At 47.1% G+C, this 18,755-nt stretch overlaps 1 protein-coding gene across 3 annotated transcripts in view; it reads right to left on the bottom strand.

The window, feature by feature from the left end:
- The window catches only part of LOC123647181 (solute carrier family 23 member 1-like), a 42,346-nt gene extending 23,844 nt beyond the window's left edge, over window positions 1-18,502 (bottom strand). Inside the window, exons 1-4 of one of the 3 annotated variants that reach the window (XM_045564457.1) lie at window positions 18,336-18,502; window positions 14,170-14,289; window positions 11,390-11,547; window positions 188-347 (exon numbers count right to left, since the gene is read on the bottom strand). In XM_045564457.1, the coding sequence (XP_045420413.1) occupies window positions 188-347; window positions 11,390-11,547; window positions 14,170-14,289; window positions 18,336-18,362 (465 nt within the window). In that variant the 5' untranslated portion in view covers window positions 18,363-18,502. The remainder of the gene's footprint in view (window positions 1-187; window positions 348-11,389; window positions 11,548-14,169; window positions 14,290-18,335) is intronic. The other 2 variants (XM_045564458.1, XM_045564459.1) reach the window with 2 other exon arrangements.
- Window positions 18,503-18,755: the final 253 nt, after the last annotated feature.

The following is an 18,755-nucleotide window of genomic DNA, read 5'->3' as shown; positions in this document are numbered from 1 at the left end:
ATATGCACATATTAGGGCAATAGCTCCATGTGGGCAGCATCCTTGTCTGTCTGGTCTACAGCAGTATCTTAAAGCCCAGGATCTTGCCTGGCAGGGAGTTGGATAATGAATGTTGAACAAATGAATCCAGCCAGGAGTCCCCGTTGTGTACTCCTCCCCTCCTCCCACCCACTCCCTAGCCTGTTACCTCTCGGATCCTCTTCTGCCATTCCTCAGTGAATTCTGGGGAGCTGGTGTTCACCTGGCTGGCATCGAGTGTCCACTCAGGGCACTTCCAGTCAGGAAGGGAGAGCATGGCCAGAGTGGGTGTCAAAAAAGCAAATGTCGCTCCCTGGAGAATGGGCAGCCTGGCAGGAGGAGAAAGGATGCAGTTACCCACGACGTGCTCTAGCACTGGCCTGCCACTGGCCCGAAAGGACTTGGGATCAAAGGCAAACCATCCACCCTGTCAGTGTGCCCCCGTCGTCTTAGCCATCTCTTTATACTGGGCTCCACAAGGGCAGGGATTCATTATTTTTCATTTCTAACACTCCAGCGCTGAACCTGGTGCCACTGAAAACCTGCCAATGTTGGGTTTTATCATTTTGACTTTTTTTCTAGTTTTATAGGCATGTAATGAAACCTTAACAAGCGTTAATTTGCATTTCATTAGGCCATGAATGATGTGCATTAATTCATGCAATTTTATGTCTGTTTTTCCTTGTCTATAAACTATCTACTCATCACACAGAATTCGGATACTGGCAAATTGATTTACAACAATTCTTTACTTAGGATAGTGAGCTTTATTTTCATTTCAAAAAAATATTTTCTGTTATTGTATGCAGCAATTCATTCCCAACCCAGTAATTATGTAAGGGAATATTCCAAAAATTTCAAATAGTTGAGCATTTTTCCAACTCATTTATGTTATTTTCTTTGAAGATTATTATATGTGGTTGGGATAATGTGATATATGGGCTTTCTGCCTTTTTGTAATTGCTAAATATCTTTTATGTTCAAGACCAAGATGGGTTTCTTTCCATTTATTTGCTTCAATGTATTACCATATCCTATCTTTAGGATGACACATTGTATCAATAAATTCTTCCTTCATTATTCTGTACTCAGACCTTCCAATTTCATTTTCCATTCATTCCTCCCCCCTCTCCACCCCATTTTGTTAGGCATTCCCATTTCTTTCCCATAACATCTTATCCGTACCCTTTTGTTTCTTAACCAGTCATATTTTCAAAGTCTTGACATAGTCTTTAACTGCAATTCTTGATAGATACATAGATAGATTTTTATATCTTACATTTCTGCTAGTTTTTCTTTTATGCACTTTTCTGTCACAAGTTGGGGATATGTGTGCTCAGTTTCATTACCAGGCTTCCTTTCTTCTATAGCTCTTACCTTCTGTGGTGACCTTGATCATATCTCAGTGCTCTTTTTTATTTCATAATTGATTTCATCTGCTACCACGATGGCAACCCCTATTTTTAAAATTTGCCCATGGGTATGATTCACTATTATTCTCTGTGTGCTGTCTGACTTAAATGTCTCTTAACTGTTGATTAGAAAAACTCACAGCATTTTTGGCCTGGAACAGCCTTTTGAAACTTACCTAGCCTGGCCTTATCATTTTCTAGATAAGGGACGTGGGGCCCAAGGTCATAGCATTCCCTGGTGGCAGAATCACGATGCACGCTGGGGTCTCCTCACTCATATGTGAGTTTCTCACTGCCCTGTGATGCTGAGGAAGAGCATGATGTAGATCTGTATCCACCTCTTAGCACCTGTGTGACCCAGGCATGTTGCCCAGCTGCCACAAGCCTCAGTGTCCGCTTTGATAAAATAAAGATCCTAGTGCTCCCCCAGAAAGTTGCTATAAAGATTAAATATATGTAAATACTTAATCCCACGTCTAGGGCATATAAGAGCTCAGTAAATAGCAATAATTTTCATTATTTTATTATTCCCTGGGATATGTGGGTACTTCCTGAGAAGGTAGGTCACACAGGACATTTTCTTGAATGTTCTATCTAAGTAACTGCTATTACAACATGGACCTTTTTTACTGTTGTTTGGCATTTCCCATCTCTTGCAGGTCGGTTCTCCAAGCTTTGTTTTCATGTCCCCGGTTTCCTTTTGTGTGGTTGGCACGGTCTAAGGCTGCGTCTCCGCATCAGCACCGCTTGGTCTGTGGCAGCCACTCTGCCCTTCAGCGTTTCACAGCCTCAGCTGTCCTCCTCCTAGCCGTCCTGCTGTCGTCTGTCCTAGCCCTTCAAGTAGACAGTATCCATCTGCCGTAAGGGCTAATGCTAATGTGTAAGGGTTAACGTTTGATGCCTGGCTCTCTTCATGTGGTGTCACAACAGGTGTGAATTGGGATGGAGTTGCTTTTATTTGATCTACTAAACATTTTTGAAGATTATCTTTCTAGTATTGTTGGGTCTGTTTCAGCGTGCTCGTGCTCGCTCTCTCTCTCTCTCTCTCTCTCCTGCTCTTCATTTTGTTTTTGCTTTGTTAGATTTGATTTGGAAGAAGTGCTTTGGTAATGTCCCACAACTGCTGGGACATTAGCTATTTATTCATACCTCATCTTGTTCCAAATAGGATTTAAGGGGCTCACAAATATGTTATGATACAGCAAGGACCTACCACTCTACGCTCAGTTCCCCCAATTTCATTTTCCATCTGTTCCTTCCATCCACTCCCTACCCCGTCTTGTTACATCCACCCTGGTGTAACCACCACAGAAGGGCTGGTCTGGGGGCAGATGCACTGGGATCTGGGTGCAAATCTCCACTGTCACCTCTACAGCATCCCATGGAAAACATGGGCAGACTCTCCCCATCCACCCTGCTCTTCCCTCTACCCTGTACCATCCATCTTTATGCTCATGCCTGAAGAAGAGAAAACACCGTTTTCCTTTACAATAATGCCTTGCATGGTCTCTTAGAAGAGGCAAAATGTCAAGACCTAGAGCCTCAGGAATGTATCTTAAGTCTGAGAAGACTATGTTTTTGGCCTGGCAAAGCCACAGAAACGCGTCCTTGGGGGTAAGTTCATATGGTATAAAGCTGTATGGTGCTTTCCTATCATTATCTCAAGATCCCTTCATGGTGGGTGGGGCAATACCTCATTCTTTGTGTTTGAGGGACTGACACCGGGGAAGTGTCAGGTGGGGTTCAGCAGGAAGTGGCAGATCAGAAACTCTGAGTCACGGGCCAACTTGCAACAGTGTGTTTGCTCTAAGAACAAACTATTTAAAAAATTTATGCTAATAATAAGATGGGATATTTTGTGATCTATTTTGGCCCATACAATGAGAACATCTAACTTTCTGGAAGTACTGAGAAGTTACATTTCCACCCTTCTCTCTGAGCTCTTATGTACTCCTTTGCAAGAGAAAAGGAGAGACGTGGATTTGGTGAGCTGGGGGCAACTGGGCAAGAGCCCCACCCTTTCTCTCATGCACGTCAGCCCGCCCCCACCATCTGGGAGGTGCACCCTACATTTCAGACATGAGGGAAGGGCAAAGATACAATCACCACAGACAGAAGCTTCCTCTCTAGAGAAGTAGGACAAATGTGTCACTGCAAACTCTGATTAAGTGCTGTGAAAGGAAGTTAGGTGGTGCTTTGCAAGCATGTCACAGAGAGGACTGTCTTAGCTTAGGATGATGGGGAAGAGGACGGGATGTTTGACCTGAGATGTCAAAGGGGCCATGTCTGACTTTACTCACCACGGTATCCATCATGCCAGAAACATAGTAGGTGCTCAGTGAATATGAGTGTGCCTCTGTCTTCAATGGCTTTTTCCCACCCCGGCCCCCACCTCCAACTGGTTCTCTAGCATTTTTCAAGTGTCATGGCCTCTCTGATTTCCTAGGCAAAGTCAACTACCCCTTTCTCTTGCTACCACATCACTTTACACTGTTTTGTAATCATTTATTCATATATCTGATTCTACTTTTGAAACTCTCATCTCTTCGAGGGCAAGAACCACGAATGACTCCCACTGCCCACTCGTAGCAGGCAATCTTGAGGCATTAGAGTAAAGGCTCCTAGGACCTCCGATTTCAGGATTCATCGAGGGTAGAAGCTGTCCCCATAGACGATTGACTACATTCAGGCTTCCAATTACTGAAGATCTAGGGATTCCCTGACCTATAAGAAATCTTCCTCTTAAAAGACAGGTACCCTGTCTTTGCTATGGAGTTGCTCCCAGAATGAAATATCTGCTACACTGCCTCCATTTACCAACACGCCAAAACCGCTTACCTCTGTGAGAAGTAACAGTCACTTAGTTCTATGGACCAAATGTTTGTATACCCCTCCAAACACACACACACATAATTCATGTGTTGAAGCCCTAACCCCCAAAACGATGGTATTTGGAGATGGGGCTTTTGGGAGGTGAGTAGGTTTAGATGAGGTCATAAGGGTGAGGCCCCCATAATGGGACTGGAGCCCTTATAAGAAGAGACTCTCACTCCCTCTCCCTAACCCTGCCATGTGAGGACACAGCAAGAAGGCGGCTGTCTGCAAACCAGAAGAGAGCCCTCAGCGCAGCCCCCAACAATGCTGGCACTCTGATTTGGGCTTCCAGCCTCCAGAACTAGGAGTAATAAATTTCTGTTTAAGCCACCTGTTGTATTTTGTTATGACAGCCTGAACAGACTAAGATATTTAGCAAACAAGATTTAATGGAAAACAGGTGAGTTACTGAATCTCCCTATGCCTGAGTTTTCTCTTTAGTACAATAAGCCTAATTATCATACTTGTCTCAAATGGTGTTATGAGAATTACATGTCTTGCAGGCCATGCAGTGCCCATACATGCATCCCCCTTACTGTTATTACCACACAGGAAGGAGGAACAGATGGGGTCCCAGGCTGGGCCCAGGGAGATAGAAGTGAGGCCCCAGTGTTCGGGACACAGCCCCACCTCACTTACAGTGAATCATGGAGTCGACCTGGGGTTTTCCTCTTCACCACTTTGTCACCAACAGTTTCCCCTTGTTTCTCCCCACTCTAGAGAGATAAGGGATGAGGAAATCTAATGCAAGTAAGCCTACTTGGATCTGGACAGCCTCTGAGAAGACACGAAGTGAAACCTTCTGGACTTCCCTGGTTGGATATGCATGTCTCAAAGAGGTGAGCAAGGCCTGATCAATGACAGGGGAGAGTGAGGGTGCTCTTAGGGTAACCTGGAGAGCGATTAAACATGGCAGATATGCCTCCTTTAAATTTCATTAGAACCCCTGGGGAATGCACAAATGTGCTGCCGCACTCCAAAGCAAAACCCAGGGTTCGGGCATAATTGCTGCTAATTACATCATTGATGAGGATGACTGAGGAGTATATTCTTGACTGCCTGCCACATGCTTTCCCCCCAAACCAGAACTGGGCAGGTGACCTCATCAATTATCTCCCCAAGTCCATGGCTATGCTGCCACGAGAAGCAGGAGGCCACAGTCTGACTCACCTGCCTTCCCTGCCTATCCTAGTCTCTCTTGAGTCCCTAACATTCATGTGCGTGAGAATCACTGGGGATTCTGTTAACATTTCCAGAACTCTGAGAGGTTCTGATGTTTGAGTAGGTCTGCGAGGGCCCAGAAAAGAACATGTTTAACAAGCACTCCAGATGGTGCTGACGCAGGCTGTCCAGGGTCCACAACAGTCAACATTCTTTCCCAGACAACAGTCTTGGCTCATAAGACAAGAAGGAAAGGGGAACCTACAGGGAATCCCAAAATTGTGAAATTTTTAGTCACGTTACAGAAAGTATAAATGGGTGGAGAGAAACTATTCATGAAGAAGGAAATGAGTGGTCTTTACAAAACCACACTGTCCAAAGAAGAACTACATCCTCATATAGCCATCTAATCTTTGACAAAGCAGACAAAAACATATACCGGGGAAAAGAATCCTTATTCAATAAATGGTGCTGGGAAAACTGGATAGCCACATGTGGAAGACTGAAACAGGACCCACACCTTTCACCTCTCACAAAAATCAAATCACAGTGGATAATAAAGACTTAAATTTAAGGTGTGAAACTATTAGAATTCTAGAAGAAAATGTGGGAAAAACTCTTATAGACATTGGCTTAGGCAAAGAATTTATGAAGAAGACCTCAAAGGCAATCACAGCAACAACAAAAATAAATAAATGGGACCTGATTAAATTAAAAAGCTTCTGCACAGCCAAAGACACTGTCACGAGAGCAAACAGACAACCTACAGAAAAAATTTGGGAAAAAATTTTCGCATGCCACACATCCAATAAAGGACTGATAACTAGAATCTATTTAGAACTCACGAAAATCAGCAAGAAAAAAATCAAACAACCCTATCAAAAAGTGGGCAAAGGACATGAATAGAAATTTTTCAAAAGAAGACAGAAGAATGGCCAACAAAAGTAAGAAAAAATGCTCAACATCTCTAATCATCAGGGAAATGCAAATCAAAACCACAACGAGGTATTACTTAACTCCAGTGAGAATGGCCTTTATCAAAAAGTCCCATAACAATAAATGGTGGCATGGATGTGGAGAGACAGGAACACTCATGCACTGCTGATGGGGCTGCAAACTAGTGCAACCTCTGTGGAAAACAATATGGAGATACCTTAAACAGATCCAAGTAGACCTACCATTTGATCCAGCAATCCCACTATTGGGCATCTACCCAAAAGAACAAAAGACATTCTATAATAAAGACTTCTGCACCCAAATGTTTATAGCAACACAATTCACAATTGCAAAGATGTGGAAACAACACAAATGCCCATCAACAGATGAGTGGATTAATAAAATGTGGTATATGTATACCATGGAGTACTACTCAGCTATAAGAAATGATGGTGATATAGCACCTCTTGTATTTTCCTGGATAGAGCTGGAACCCATTCTACTAAGTGAAATATCCCAAAAGTGGAAAAATAAGCACCACATGTACTCACCATCAAACTGGTTTCACTGATCATCACTTAAGAGCACATTTAGGAATAACATTAATCGGGTGTCGGGCAGATGTGGGGGGGGAGGGGATGGGTGTATACATACATAATGAGTGCAATGCGCACTGTCTAGGGGATGGACACGCTTGAAGCTCTGATTGGGGGGGAGGGGGAAAGGGCAATATATGTAACTTAAAGTTTTGTACTCCCATAATATGCTGAAATTAAAAAAAATTATAAAAAAATAAATAAAAACATTTTTAGACAAATATAAAAAAAAAGAATAAGAACTACAAACTCAAGGACTTTTTAGCATGGACTGAGAAAACAGCAGCTGGAACAAGAGGTCAGCCAACCTCAGGTCTGTACAAAATCCTGCAACAAGAAGTGTTTCCCACAGCTTCCCCTGCTGTGAAGACTTAGGGAAAGAATTCTCTACAACAGCGGTCTCCAACCTTTTTGGCACCAGGGACCGGTTTCATGGAAGATAATTTTTCCACAGACGGGGGTGGGCGATGGGGAGGAGCATGATTCTCAATGAGAAATGGGCATATATTCAACAGATGATGTTGAGGAAATTGCCTTTTGGAGAGAAATATAAATAAATTGAAAACCTCACTTCACAACATACACCTAAATAAATTCCAGGTGAACTCAATAGTTAAATTAAAAAATCTAAGTAACATAGTACTTTTTAATAAGGTAATATTTATCTTATCTATTAGATATAGAAAGAATTTCTAAGCCTAAAAATAGACTAAGTTTGAAAGGCCAAAAGTGATCAATTTTACCATAGAAATATAAAACCTTTGGTATGGCAAAAATATCTTACTCAAAATTAAAGACACATTAAAAATGTTTATAGCAATTAACAAAGACAAAGTTTTAATATTCTTCATAGGCATTGATTTCCTTGTAAAATAAGAAAAACATTGATTTCTGGATAAAAATGTCAGGTTGTACACTTGTGCCCTCTTAAAACTCCACTAAATTGACAGTGAAGTATATTTTAGAAGCATAAATCACAAGGATAAAGAGAATGAAGCAGGAGATAATTGCAACAAAATTTTGGAAGTTGAAAAGCAGATGGAGAGTGGTAACTGATTCAACAGCCCTGGAGAAGCAGAATCCACTAATAACAAGAGCTAAAAGGCAATATTCTGAAAAATGCACAGTCTCAGGAACTGGTTCTCAATGTAGGGAGAGATGTGGAGCTAAAACAGGTTTGAAGTCCTTTTTAAGCACCAGCCAGGTGCTTCCCCCATCTTGGTAAGGAGTTTGTTCTCTGGAAAAGGCAAAACACAGGGTATCTGGGCTGCAAGAAATCAGGCAGTTGGAAGAGGGGACACCATACTGAATGCTGGGGTAATTCGTTTAACATTTTCATGCCAAACACTAAAATCTCCAGCCCATTCATCTTCCAGAATACTTCACCCAGGCCTTTACCTTCCAGGCAATAGACTGGAAGATCCTTTTCTGAAAATGCAGTAGCATGAGAGGAAAAGCATAAAGATGCTGAAATGTGGGCCTCCCGAGCTAGACCATGGTACCATTTGAAGATGACAATGTGAATTGTGACTTCTGGAGTGGGGCTGTGGGGCATTGCTGCATATCAGGCTACCATGAAGCCCAAGGTGAGCAAGACTCACTCTCAGGCTCAGAACTTCCAGTCAAACTTTTAGGCTCCCACTCTCTCCTGCAAGGAGGTAATAACTTTAAAAAAAATCACTCTCACTTATATCTTTGAAAGATAAGAGAAGATACAAAGATTTTGCATTCAGAAAACAAGAATAAGATGCATAAAAAGGAATATTCAGAAAATAAAAAGAGCTCTTAAAGCATTGTAGCAGAAATAAACTCAGTAGAAGAGTTAGAAGATAAAACTGATGTAGTTTCATTTCCCTAAAAGAGCAAGAACACAAAGAGATGTAAATAGGAAAGAAAGGATAAGAAAATTAGAGGACTAGTTCAGGGAGTCCAACGTGTGAATAATAAGAGTTTCAGAAAGAAACTCAAAGAAACTGAAGGACAAGCATTTGCATATTGAAAGGGCTTATTGAGTACAAAGTACAATGATGAAAATAAACTCAGGCCACGAGACATAATTGAAAATTCACAATATTGGAGTAATAAAACAAATCCTTCCAGCTTCCAGAGAGGGGGGACGAATGATACATAAGGCTTTGGACTTCTTAAAATCACATTGGAAAGAGGCACTGCACTACCAGGTTTGCAGTCAGGGAGGTGAATAGGAAAGGTCCAGAAGCCCACAGAGAGAAATTTCCTGAGAAAGGGTAACCCAAAGAAGCCACCGTGTGGGGTTCTAGGGCATTGACATGGGACAAGGAGAAGGGTGGGGGAGAATGAGAAAAGAGAGTTTGTATGGAAATGAGGAAGGGAAGGATGCCAAAGACACATTCCCCAGGCTTCAAAACTGTGCCCAGGCCAGAGTATCAGGACTCCATTTTACTCAGGATAATTTTAGCAGCCCACATATGAATGCAAAGGACTTGATAGTTTAAAAAAAAAAAGTGATCCCAGTGATTACACCCATTTATTATCTCAGTGACACTGTAAGGGATCAGGGGCACATAGACTCATTAGCTTTATTTTATAGGTCCCAAACCACATATCTGGTTCAGTGAATGTCTGTTGTCTTTTCTACCCAGAACAGAACTCATCTTCCCTGTTTCATTAGGGAACTTTCCTAAATGGGAGTTGCCATATTTGTTGCCTTGGCAGGTCCAGGGCTGGACATTTAGCTTGAGCTGGGCCAATCAGAGCTCTTCTCTGGAATTTTACAATGAGTGCCTAGCCAGAACAGCACTCATTTGCTTTTGCCTGGGAAGTGTTCGCCCTGCCTGCAGTCACATTGCAACGGTTGATTTTATGTGTCAATGTGACTGGGCTAAGGGATGCCCAGATAGCTGGTAAAACATTACGTAGTGTATATATGAGGGTCTCTGGATTTGAATCAGTAGACTGAGTAAAGAAGATCACCGTCACTAATGAGGTGGGCATTATCCAATCCATTAAGGACTCAAATAGAACAAAAAGACACAGGAAGAGCAAATTCTCTCATTCTCTCTTTCTCTCTCTCTCTTTCTCTCTCCTTGAGCTGGGATGTCCATCTTCTTCTGCCCTCAGACGTTGGTGCTCCTGATTCTCAGGCCTTGGACTCAACGGGGACTTACACCATTGGCCACCCAGCCCCCACCCCACCTTATATCCAGGCCTTTGGACGCAGTCTGAATTACACCACCAGCTCTCCTGATTCTCCAACATGCAGACAGCAGATCATGGCCTCCATAACCATTCTATCATAAATCTCCTCTTACATTTATGTTTCTAGATATCCTATTGGTTCTGCTTCTCTGGAGAATGCTGACTAATACACACCTGCAGGAAGCCTGTCTACACTGGCCGAGTAAAGAAGAGACAGCCCCACCCCCCAAGCAGGAGAAGAGAGCCCCCTATGCTTAGCCCTATGCCTTAGGGGGTCCACTCTGGCTCCTTGGGAGGGGTCTGCAGGACCAAGTGGATGTGTTCACCTGAAGTCTATGTCCCCTTCCCCTTTGAGTCTTTAAAATTCTCTGCCCAAATGGCCCTGAGTTTCTTCCAGAGCCTGCTTGGGCATCTTCTGCAGGTCCACTCTGCTGAGGGCGGACAACAGTGCAGGTGTGTGCACACCCCAGGCCTGAAAGATGGCAACGGGCCAGCATGTGGGGCAGCTGTGTGGGGAGTACACTGTCACAGGGGGCGGGAAATGGAACTTGGATGTGCAGGATGAGGTGTCCACATCCATGCACGTGAGACCATTTGTGATTGGGAGCAAAGCTTAAAGTGGGGAGCAAAGGGAGGAGGCCACAGGCTGGGGCTGGCCCTCCCCAGGGTGCCACATTCCAAAGCAGAACTCCAGGGGGTCAGAGAATTCTAAATTCACACCCGCCCTTCTGGGTAGGATGATGAGGACGTTTCATGGCAGAGTTTGTCAGCTTGGTTTATCACTTTCCGAGTTTAGACGTGGAGCAGGTGGGTCTCTATTTGTACTCTCACTGAGGGTCTTGCGAATATCAGGAGCAGGCCTGAGTGGAGACCAGAGCTAGAGATAGTCCCGGCAGCGCTGGAGCCCTGGTTCATCATGCTCCTGAGGCATGGACACACCCCTGCCTCTCTTTGGATTTGATCTTATAAGTTAATAAAGAATAAATTTTTGCTTAAGCTAATCTGGATGTGCATTACTTTCCATCAAGAATCCTAGCTAACGTAGATAATAAGTAATGGAGCTGGAATGGGAACCCAGGCTCTGACTCCTGTCCCTGTGCTCCCCCGATTATGACACCCCAGCTTCCTAACCATCTCTCCAGCTACCAGCCAAGCAACCCTTGCTGACACCCTGGCAGGTGACAGTCAGAACCCACGGGGAAAAGTTTTACCTACCTGACCCCTAAAAGCACTTGCAGGAGAGTGCAGATGCCAGAGACAAAGAAGATGGTGCTGATGAGGTAGCTCTGGGTCAGGGGGTCGTGCTGCAGGCACAGGTGGTTGGCCAGGATCAGCGGCACTGCCACGATTCCCCCCAGGGCGGTGAGGAAGTGCTGTGGGCAGAGAGCAAGAGTGGGTGGGGATGGGACACTGGCTGGACAACCAAGAGTGCACCCAACCTTAGCAGGGGGCAGTTCCCACTGGCAGAGGCAAGAGAGGCCTCTGCCCTTGGAGACACCTGACCGTGAGAGACAGGCAGAGACCCAGGCAGGCAGGGGGACCGGGAAGGCCTGGCAGTGAGGAGCAGGGACCCAGACAGAGAGCCTGGTCTCGAGGGAGGGCCCTGGCACCGGGAACTGATATCCTGGGGAAGAAACCAGGGCAGGGACACAAGCACAGGAAGGTATAACAGGAACCAAAGTGGGCCTTTAAGAACAGGAACAAGGCAGGAGGCTCGTCATCAGACGAGGCACACTCTGAGAGCAGATCGCTGAAAAGGAAGGCCTGGGCACCAGCTTGGAGCAATCGGCCAAAGGCTGTTTGAGTTCCCCTGGACAGGAAAGAATTAGACCCCGAGTTCTGGGCAGGGCTAAATCCCCGGCAGGCAGCCTTGTCTACAAAGGGGATAAATTAGATATAGATCACAGATGCATTGATCGATCAATCAATCCATCAACAGATATGGGGAACAAGTAATCAATACAGGAATGGGCCACCATGTCACACGCTCCAGCCCCAGAGCTGAAAGGCTGGCCGGGTCTGCAGGACATCCATGGGCTGTGGCCAGTTTTGTTTGAGCTACACCCACTGGCCAGTATGTGGCTTCAGTCCTCACACAGAGCTGGCCACTGAGCCAAACATTCTGAAAACAAAGACACGTGAAGCCGCCTGCTTCTCTCCTTTGCTCCAATCCAACCTGCTCTCTGACACCTTAGGTCACCCCTCTGCCAGCATTTCCACAGGGCCTCGAGTTTCTGGTGCTCATAGAATCACTCTGATTGCCAGCATCAGGAGCAGCAAATGCCGTTGCAGGTTTACGGTACAGTTTGTCCCCTTGATCCTGTAAGAATATGGCATAAATCAAGCGGGGACAGGCAGGCTTACTTTGCCTTGTTTTACAAAAGTTAGCTGCTCAGTCCACAAAGACAATAAATAAAATGAAAGAATTTGTTGGGGGGTGTAGGAAGGGAGCCTAGGAGGAAGGGGAGGAAAGAAGAAAGAAAACGAAAAGCTCGCTGGCCATAAGGGGTGGCTCAGAGAAGAATTGCCATTAGGTGCCATTATGATGGAATTAGGCCACAAGACCCCGAATACCTGATCCTGCCTTGTCCCAAACACCCCTCCTGCCCAGAACACCGAGTGAGATCTACACACAAAGAAGGCAAAGCAAGGCAAATTATGCCCTTATCTAGCTGGGACTTTGATCCCAAATCTCAGTGTGAGCAAAATTAAACCACTGGAAAGGTTGATTTTTCTTAAGAAAATTAAACTTAAGAAAAATATCCATGCACAGCACAGGCTTGCTCTTCCAAGCCCCGCCCACACCCAGGCAAAGCTGAGTCTCAAAATGCATATCCCAGTAGGACAGAGGACCACACCCCGTCCCCATGCCAGAGCAAGAGAGCATCTTGCCCACAGGCCTGGGCCCCCAGAAGACACCTGGGCCAGTCACCTGGGGAGGGAGAGCCCCACATCTCTCCAGCTATGAGTGAAAGTTGCAGAAAAGCAAGAGAGAGAAATGGCCAGGTCTTCTTTAAGGGGGCAGTAGCAGCTCCTGTTACCACGGGGAGTAGTGTCTCAAAGGGACCATTCAACCAGTCACGGTTAATCCCCTCAGTGAACGTCCCAGAATAATCTGCCCATGTGATCAGCTCTGCTCTTTGGCAGAGGGGCAGGGGGGACTGGGATGTGTGTAGGGGGCAGGGGAGACCTTGAACTCTCACTAAGAGAGAAAGTCCCTCATGTTTTGTTCTTTGGTTAACCTAGCAGGTTCAACAGACAAACTAAGGTCACCTAGGGGTTGGCTGCCCCCTTGGGGAAGACGATACAGGAGAGTTTTCAGAGAAGAAACGCCTGTGTATCGTAGGGGCACTTTGACGAACTTTGCCATTGTTCCAACAGTCCTTTCTTCATAGTCTCTTATAAATGCTTCCTCTACCTGCCACCAGCTAGTTCCATATAGGCCACAATATTCTTCAGGCCAAGAATCCACCGAGTGTTTTACTTTCCATCTCATATCACGCCCAGCATGATATGTTAAGTTTAGATAACCAAACATACCACACAGGGCTGACTCCCACTCATTATCAAATAAATCTCTTGATTGTACAGAATGCCAGGCATTTCGGTGGAAGCTGAATCAGGAAGAGCAGCTATAGAGCTGGCAGGGTTTGCCCTAAGGAAACAGAGGTGGCCAGTACCTTTCTGGCCTCACCCAAGTGAACTGGACCTTTAACCAGACCAGTGACCCCACCTGGGAGAACAATGGCTCAGTCAGTGTCCTTGATTTGACTAATCAGCTCAGCGTGAGGGAAAACCCCTCCTCTAATTCTCTGCCCCTATCCCTAGCCCCTGGGGAGAAACTGGAGGAGCTTTGAGTTCCCATGGAGGGGCAGCCACACGGAAGACAACTGCAGCAACTGAAGTTGTTGATGTTGACTAATCTGACCTGGTGTGTGTTGATGTGGCTTTGAGGCAGAGCCTCTTTGGACCCCGTGCTCTCTGGGAGTCATTACCTGGATCCCCAAGAAGATGCAGAGATACCACGGAGGGACGTCCAAGACGCCATAGGCCAGGCTGCTGCTGGAACTCCCAGGCTGCCCTTCCTTCTTCATGTCTTGACCATCAGCCCTCTGCTGGGAACAGAAGGACACCGCTGGGCATTTCAAGAGGAATCAAGTGGATTTCCTAATTTCAACTGGACAGATGAACAGCCTTCCAGAGGCAGGAGACAGGAGGTTGGGATAAATGTTGGCCAGCTGGGAATTTTAGGTCCAGACTCAAAAGACTAGTGATTTCCTCTGTTATGATCTGCAGCAGGGCCTCCAGGCGAAGTCTAGGGCCACACGAAGGGAGTGGGTGCCTTGCCCAAAGCCTTGGCAGAGAAGCAGCATTGTCGGGGAGGAGATGGGGGCCTCAGATTGGATGAGTCTTCCCCTCCACAGAGGCACCGACAAAACCCTGAGCAGGTCTCCCATGGCCCAAAATACCCATACCATCATCCTATGTTTCCTCATCCAAAAGGCCATAAAGTCCCATAAATTCTATCTCCCTAGCATGTAGTTAGTGCTCATAGAACTGATGGAATAAATGAATGAATGTACAAACTAATGACTACAGAGAATTTTTCTAATTGATTTTTTTTTTTTTATAAATCCCTAACTGTAACTGGTTAGAATTCTTTTGAAACACCATGCCTATCCTATTCTAGACTTCTGGTGGAAAAAGGATGCATTGATGCTGCTTAGTCCTTGGGCTGCACATGGAAGAAGCATGCTTTTCCCAAGGAGATCAAAGCCTGGCGAAGGTAGACTGGAGGCTGCTGGAGGGCGCTCTGGCTCCTAGCACTACCCGTGAGTTTCTGTGAATGAGGAATCTATAAGGAGCAGCAGAGAAAGAAACAGGCTGAATAAAGAGAAGAGAGACAATGTGTGTGACAGAGACTGACTGATCCTGGATGGGCAACTCAGAGAAGAGCAGCAGAAGAGAAGTTGAACAAATGCAATTCTGTTACTCGCCAGCTCAGCAACCATAGGCACCTCATGTCACCTCTCCCACCCTCAGTCTCCCCGTCTAGAATCTGGGACAGTCGTAAGGACACTCGCAAGCTTGCTCGTGTGCTGTGTGTGCCACATCTGGATGTGTGTGGGTGTGAATGAGCTCACAGGCCTGTGGCTGCTACAGCTGCATGTGTTCTGCCAGCAAGCACACCCCACACCCTCTTCCAGGGGTCTCGGGAAGGGACAGGAAGGGAAGGTGGAGGCTCAGGAAACACCCCGACTAGAGAAATGGTTCTCACTGTTGGACCTACTTGCCTTATTCCCTGGTAGAGCAGAAGCCAATGTCAAAGACTGTTCCCAGTCGATGACCTTCGAATAGTCTAAGTTCTGTGTTTATATCAACATGGACCAACCCATAACCTTCCGTATCTGCTTTAAAACAGTCATCTGGGAAATTGATCCTGCATGAAGCCTCGCATGATGAAAAGAAATTTAGAACATAGAGCTGGGAAAAACCTTTTCTTCCCTGAGAACAGCTGGTCCTTCCCTTGTGATAAGAGTGTGTGACTCCCAAGAGCTGGCAGAAAGCACAGAGCCTGAGATGACACTTTGACTTCAATGACACGAGCCCTTATCCAAACACACTCATTTTCTTCTCCTTTCTGTGTGCTTGGTTTTCTATTTCTATTGTGTTCACCCAATTGTTTATGAATATGTCTTTTGTTGTAAACATCCTCAATTCATCTGTGCAAAGAGGTGGGACGTGGAAATAGAACAGCAGGGACCCAGCATGCTAAGAGCCCCTTGCGCCAGCGCTGAATCGTTAGGGTCTTAAAGACATACATAGGAACAAGGGCAGCCCAGAGATATTTTAGAGCAGCGTTTCTCAGGTGGATGTGGGAGATGCCCCATCTCAGGGCATATCAGAACGTGGGGAGCATTTTTTATCCCAGGAGAACCTCTTGCTGGGAGAAGTCTGTGCATGGGACTCATACGGCAGTAGAAGACAGCTTGAGAGCCCCTCTTTGAAGGAAGGATGAATTCTTCGTGCAGCACATCCTGACAATGAGATGGTAGGAGATGTGCCCCAATCCTCTTTTCTGTTTGGAGGTAGGTCTATCAACTCAATATGGGGATTGTAATTTCACAGTAAGACTTGATCAAAAGAGGCATTGGCATTTTATAGCACTTTACAGTTTACAAAGAACTTCCAGTGCATCTGCTTGTTTGAGTCTCACCACTGTCTCATTGCCTCCCATTGGCAGATGAGGAGACTGAGGCTTAGTGAGGTCACAGGGTTTATCCAAGGTCACATAGTACCAGGGAGGGTGGAACCTTCCTCTTGTGGTGTTGAGGGAAGTCGCCTGCAAGTATGGCCCTGGGCATACAGTGACAGCTCCCCAGCTGCAGGAGCAGAGAAGCTGCTCAGGGAGAGCAGCAGGGACAAGGCTGGGGATCCCGGGAGGGATGGGGGAGGTGAGCCCCTTGCCCCTGGCACCATCTGGACCCCACACGGCCTTCCATTGCTTCCAGGCCCCAAGGCGCCACCTGGCCTAGGTCATTTTCTAACGTTCCTATTCACCGGGCTCTCACCACTGGGATCATCCCGGTTTCTCCCGATGTGGCCTCAGTGATCCTGCCTCAGTGCCTTTGCTCACCCTGAGTCCCCCCCGTCTCCACCTCCTGCTTCTCACATACACTCCCTCCAGGGAGGAGCTCAAATGCCTCCCCCTACCCCGTCCCCTTTCCAGACTCCCCAGTGCCAGGTGACCTTTCTCTCCGGTGCCCCACCACACTCGGTCTCTCTGGTATGTCACTTGCCATTTTCTCCCTCATATCAGAAATGTTTTTTGTGCCCCCCACTTCTGCCTGGACGGTCCATAAGCCTTCAGGGTTGGGAAGCCGTCTTCCCCACATTTGTGTCCCTAAGAGTTTCTAGCAGAGCAACACCAGAAACACTCAGAACGGTGGCTTTTTAATCCAGGTGCTGAGCTGAGGCCGTGAGAAAACTGGCAGGGAGAACAGCCCCTGCGAAGGAGGTGGAGATGCCCAGACCCCCACTCCCCACGGTGCCTCAGGGACACCAAACCCGTGGGGGACACCACAGCCTTCAGAGAATAGAGTCTCAACTTATTTCCCAAGAATTTTTTTCTTTTTTTTTTTTTTTTGGCTTCCTAGAGGTGGTGGCAGAAAGAATTCATTTGTTTGTTTGTTGCTGTTGTTGTTGTTTTTCTGGTGCTGCGACATGGATTGGCAGAAAGAATTCTGCGATGAGGTGAGGTGAGTTCTCCCCTGGTGCCTCCCAGGCTCTCTCAGAAGAGAGAGGGGACTGTGCCCGCAGGCTGCGCAGGAGCAGCCTGGGCTGGGGCCAGCAGCCGGGGCCAGGGAACTACCGGAGAGCCCAGTCGGGCCGTGGGCAGCCTCTGTCCCCAGACACCTGCGCTGGGCCCAAGTGCGAGGGGCCCTGTACCCCTGCAGTGGGCAGTGGCAAGAATAGGGGATGCCACTCAGTCCACCCTGTCATTTTTATGTGGCCGGAATAGGCTGGACGGGGTGCTGGGGCCAGGGCTGAAGGCCTAGCTAGAGAGACCTCTGGGTGGGTTACTGTGACTTTACTTCTCTGGGCCTCAGGTTCCTCATCTGGAAAATGGGAACAGAAGTGCCTGTTTCATTGGCTTGTGAGGAACAAATAAAGTTCACGAAGTTCCCAGGGCATGGTGGCTGTGTAGCCAAAGTTACTTCTCTCTCTCTCTCCCTTTGCTTCCGTTCAGAAAGGGCTTTTGGCAAGAGAAATCTCAATGCTGGGAAACCGGAAAACAAATATTTGCCTTCTTGATTCAGCAGCTGAGTCAAGATGAAGCAAACAGGTTCGTCACCCCACCCGAACTGTCAGAACATCCAGCCTTCCAACTCTTCCCCGTTCCGCTCATCCTCAGTTGAGTGCTCAGGGCACACTGTCTGTTGTGTTGGTGACCAGAGGGGACAGGCACTGGGGGAGCTAAGCTTGGAGGTGGGGAGGGGGCTGCCTCCCCTGTGTGAGAACCTCAGTGCTGATCTAAAGCCTGCGGGCCGCCTCGGCGCTAACGAGCAATCAGGGCAACGGGCCTCCACGCTGGGACCCCCCAGACCCCCCTCTGCTCCCTGCCCCGCTTTCTCTCCCTCTGTCTCCCAGCGGCACTCACCGAGGGGCCGGGGTGCGCAGAGTTCATGGACTCTGGGGTCCTTCTGGCTTCCTTGGGGAAGCAGGACAGGGAACACCAAAAAAGAAGCGAAGCAGCTCCCGGAGAGGAAGACTAACTTCTCATCATCTGACTTGGTGCAAAAGGCCCCGCGGGGGGGCGGGGACTGCCGGGGCGGCGGCGGGGAAGGGGGCGGGGCCTCCGGGTCCCGCGTCCCGCGGGTCTGCAACGGACCCCCGCGCCAGCCCTGCCCCGCGGGGCACCAGCGCGCGTCCAGTAGTGGCAAAGGTGTCGTGAGTCCGTAGGTTTTGGTAATCGCAGAGAAGTTACTGATCCCCCGTGGCACCAAGGGAACAAATCAGAGTACAGCCTGGCCGGGTGTGGCATAAGAGCACTTTCTGGAAAGGAAACCGGGTTCCAGGG

This window comes from Lemur catta, chromosome 11, assembly GCF_020740605.2.
Source record: "Lemur catta isolate mLemCat1 chromosome 11, mLemCat1.pri, whole genome shotgun sequence".
Classification (NCBI taxonomy): domain Eukaryota; kingdom Metazoa; phylum Chordata; class Mammalia; order Primates; family Lemuridae; genus Lemur; species Lemur catta.
This window is presented reverse-complemented; position numbering and strand designations above follow the sequence as displayed.